We start from the raw sequence: 4,827 nt of genomic DNA, 5'->3' as shown, positions 1-4,827 counted from the left end.
TTCTCCCACCTGCTGCCACTGTGGTGCTCTTGAGGATGTGGAGCACATTCTTCTTCATTGCCCTCACTACGAACCTTCCCGAACCACACTCTCCGAGTCTCTTCGTCAGCTGGACTCTCGCCCTTTCTCCCTACCGAAATTGCTTGGTCCCTGGCCCAATTCAGCCCAGCAACGCTCTGCGCTCAAAGGTCTTCTGACATTTCTGGACACCATCGGACTTCGATCGTTATTGTAAAGGGGCACGTTATTTTATTCCCCCCATTCCACCAAGCACTGGGGTAGAGTATCGCCTGTTGCGATGAAACTCCCCACTCTCCAAGGCCGAAAATAAAGTTGTTGTTGTTCGGTCGACTCAAGAACTTCCAAGCGAGCTTGGAAATCTCGAAAGAAGTGAGACCAGTTGCTCGTCAGCATCGCCGCATTCCCTTCCGGATGCGGAAGGCATTGGTAGCTGAGTTGACCAGACTAGAGAACCTCGACATCATCGAGCGTGTAACCGGCCCAACCCCATGGGTCTCTCTCTCCTATTGTCGTGGTGCCCAAGCCACACACGGAAGGCGCCGTGAGGATGTGCATAGACATGAGGGAAGCAAACGTGGCCATTGCGAGAACACCGCATGTCATGCCGACTGTCGAGGACATTCTCAGCATCTTAAATGGCGCAGCGTACTTCTCTAAGCTAGACCTCAACGAGGGTTACCACCAGCTGGAGCTGGGTGAAGAGTCCCGAGCTATAACGACATTCTCCACGTACTGCGGCCTGAGGAGATACAATAAGAGACTGCTGTTCGGGGTGAATGCCGCAGCTGAGATCTTCCAAGATGCCATACGACAGATCTTGCCAGACGAAGATGGCATCATCAACGTGAGCGATGACATTTTGGTGTCAGGACGCACAGTCGAAGAACACGACCGGAGGTTACGTTTGGTGTTAAAGCATCTCGAAGAGGCAGGGATCACACTGAACGAGAAGAAATGCGTCGTAGGTGTCCGAAGTGTGAAGTTCTTCGGTCATGTCTTTGCAGCCGGAGGGGTCAGTGTCGATCCTGAGAAGGTAGAAGCAGTAGTGGAAATGTCACCGCCTAGAGACGCAACAGGGGATTTCGAGGGGCGAGTGCTGACGCCACCATGGTGGACAGACGCTCAAAGCCTTCAAGCAACTGACCAAGAGTGTTGGGAGCAGGAATCTGCGGAAGAGGGGCGGTGCAGACGGGAAGGGCAGGAGGCGGGGTCACGGTAGGAATCGCGGAAACGACGGGAGTAGGTGACGATACCTCCATAACTTTGTCTGCGTGCGCTGCTAAATCTTGGAGCAGTAGAGTGGCAGCCGTGGCGAGGATCATTTGCACGCTGGAGGGTAACCGTTGTAGGAATAATTCCTTAAGGAGAGCAGGGTCAAACGTAGAGGCTCGCTCGCGAAGAAGATTCTGCATGTCACGCAGCAGCTGGCTAGGGCGCCTGTCTCCCAACTCTTCTGCAGTAAGCAGCTGCTGCAGTCTTTGGCGCTCAGACGCGGTTGTACGGTCAAGAATGGACAGTATCGTACGGGTTGCTCGGCGGCGGATTATCTGGGACGCGAGTCGTGAGGCAGAACGCTGACGACGTGGCGGAACTGAGTCAGCTGGTTGGTGGTGCCTGCCAGGCCAAACTGGCAATCCACCTGAACGGTGCTGGACGGTTCCGGCTTGTGGAGCCCCGGTGGTTGCATGCGGATTGAAGGCTGAAGGCGCTGTGGGGGAAGACGGAGGCTGGTCCATACTCGGAATGTTCGGGTCACCAACGTAGCCGACAGCGAGTCAGGAAACGAAGATGTGGATATACTTTAGCAACGATGCCGCGGCCTTTTCGAACTGAAAAAACAAGAAAAGCCAAAAATGCGCTGTCTTCCTAGCAACTTTAAGACAATCTCCGAATTTACGAACCAAAGTTAGTTAAAAATATGCACCTTTTAAAATAAGTTTTACGAAAATGACTTTTTCGAAACTGAGCACTACGGCTATCTATATTCTACCACCATCCGACTACTTCAGCGGCACCAACAACGAACACCAAAATTGATAGAAATGCAAAACGAAATCCTAATACTTTACAGCCTTTTTTTGTGTATTACGAGCGCAATTAATAAACGTACGGCAGACAACACAAACATTTGGCAGACAAAAACGCTAAAAATATACGAAACAACATAGCAGACGACACATAAGCGGCAGTTTTGAAACGCGAACTTGCGAAATGAGTGGAAAAATGAACCTGTTCATGCTAGGCCGTGTGCTCACGGACACCGACACAACTGTATCGTGGATTCACTCCAAAGATCTCCTACCCAACAACATGAACTGCCCCCGCTGCGGACGTGAACTAAGCGTGAAGCCGTCGCAGCGTACATTCGGACAATTCCGATGTCGGCACGGCCATGCCCAGTTCTCACAGTCTGTTACTGTGGGAACATGGTTCGAGAACGTGAGACTCGCACCAGAACAAGTCCTGATTCTTACGTACTGTTTCGCCAAAAAAATGACTTTTCAGCAGGCCCTCGACGAGGCCTCCATAATTCCGGAGGTAAGTGTATCGTCAGCTACCGTTGCAGACTGGTACTCGTACTGCCGAGAAGTCTGCACGGACTCGCTGGCCAATGCACAAACTCAGAAAATCGGCGGTCCTGGCCACTTTGTGGAAATCGACGAATGTAAAATTGGTCGTCGCAAATACCAACGTGGCCGTATCGTCGAAGGGACATGGATACTGGGGCTGATTGACGTTGACACTAAACAACTGTGCCTCGAAATATGCCCGGAAAACAAAAGAGACAAGGAGACACTCCTTGCCCTCATTGACAAGCACGTCGAAAAGGGCACAACCCTTTTCACTGACTGCTGGAAGGGGTACGCCGGTTTGTCAGCAGAAGGTTTCCAGCACATGACGGTCAACCATACATACAACTTTGTTGACCCAGACACCGGCGTGACCACCAACCACATTGAGTCTCAGTGGAGACCACTACGGCATAGGTTGGCCAGAGGTGGTGTGACAAGTGAAAACATGGCACACCACCTCAGTGAGTACCTTTGGAGGACTGACTGTAGCAACAAAAATGAGCAGCCTTTCGAGAGGCTGCTAAACGACATCAAGAGTCTCTACAGTCCTCAACAGGGCTCTTAAAGCTTTCCATGGACCTGCATGTATATATTTGTAAATACGTTTCAACTACAACGACCCTCTTCGGCAACACATATACTCATTCCTATTTATTGCATAGTCTAACTGTATACCTACTCTACATTGACCATTCCACAACATGTGGAATAGCACGTATTATCCTGGCCTATCCTAACCTCAGTGACTCCAGATGCACAGTCTACGTCAGCCCCATCAACACATGGAATACGTATTCACTTGGCCTAACCTAACCTCAGTCACGTCGGATGCACAGTCTACATCAGCCTCATCGACACATGCAATACGTATTGACTTGGCCTAACCTAACCTCAGTCACGTCGGATGCACAGTCTACATCAGCCGCATTGACACATGGAATACGTATTCACTTGAGCTAACCTAACCTCAGTCACGTCGGATGCAAAGTCTACATCAGCCCCATCGACACATGAAATACGTATTCACTTGGCCTAACCTAACCTCAGTCACGTCGGATGCAGTCTACATCAGCCCCATCGACACATGGAATACGTGTTCACTTGGCCTAACCTAACCTCAGTCACGTCGGATGCACAGTCTACATCAGCCCCATCGACACATGCAATACGTATTGACTTGGCCTAACCTAACCTCAGTCACGTCGGATGCACAGTCTACATCAGCCGCATTGACACATGGAATACGTATTCACTTGAGCTAACCTAACCTCAGTCACGCCGGATGCTCATTCTACATGGACCCACTCTTCAACATGTGCAATACGTAATCACCTAACCTAACCTAACCTCAGTCACGCCGGATGCTCATTCTACATGGACCCACTCTTCGACATGTGCAATACGTAGTCACCTAACCTAACCTAACCTCAGTCACGTCGGATGCACAGTCTACATCAGCCCCACCGACACATGGAATACGTAATCACCTAACCTAACCTAACCTCAGTCACGCCGGATGCTCATTCTACATGGACCCACTCTTTGACATGTGCAATACGTAATCACCTAACCTAACCTAACCTCAGTCACGCCGGATGCTTATTCTACATGGACCCACTCTTCGACATCAGTACCTAACCTGGGAAAAGATGCACTCCCTCCACATCCAGGTGTTGCTTTTTACTTGAATTTGTAGCATTTATTTCAATCTTCCAACATAAAAAGTTCTATTAAACAAAAACGACGCAACCCTACTATACCTAAAACGCTTCTCGTACGACTACATCCGATAAGGGACGATTATTAACCTCTCCGTACCCAATACGCGTCTCGTGCGACTATATTGGATAGCAGACGACTATGCGACATATAGCCGATCGCCGACCACTCGCCCGTATGCACTCATATCGTCTGGCAACAATGACAACGTGCCAAAATCGCCAAATGCTAATTCCACACCTATCCGTCTGCCGCGGCAGCGTTACTAAAGTACAGCCGAAGATGTTATTTGAAGCCGTCTGGCTACCAACTAAAGAATACCGGCACGCTGTGAGGCCGGCGCGATGGCGCCGCGGCCGCTACAAATTCATGTCAAGCTCACATGTGCTTCTGTGTATTCGGAATCGTCGGGGTCATTTCGTGAACAGGAAAATTACTGCACCATCGCCAACCCCAGATAATTAGTGCACTGTCCTGTAAAATTATTGAGGACTGTTCTACGATATCACAGTGC

General features: G+C 50.0%; 1 protein-coding gene across 1 annotated transcript; it reads left to right on the top strand.

Annotated features, from left to right (window-relative positions):
- The first annotated feature begins 2,232 nt into the window (after positions 1 to 2,232).
- Positions 2,233 to 3,159, top strand: LOC135395889 (uncharacterized). Its single transcript, XM_064626977.1, has one exon. The coding sequence runs from the start codon at positions 2,233 to 2,235 to the stop codon at positions 3,157 to 3,159; it is 927 nt and encodes a 308-aa protein (XP_064483047.1).
- The last annotated feature ends 1,668 nt before the right edge of the window (positions 3,160 to 4,827 follow it).

This window comes from Ornithodoros turicata, chromosome 5 (genome assembly GCF_037126465.1).
Source record: "Ornithodoros turicata isolate Travis chromosome 5, ASM3712646v1, whole genome shotgun sequence".
In the NCBI taxonomy this organism is placed as follows: domain Eukaryota; kingdom Metazoa; phylum Arthropoda; class Arachnida; order Ixodida; family Argasidae; genus Ornithodoros; species Ornithodoros turicata.
This window is presented reverse-complemented; position numbering and strand designations above follow the sequence as displayed.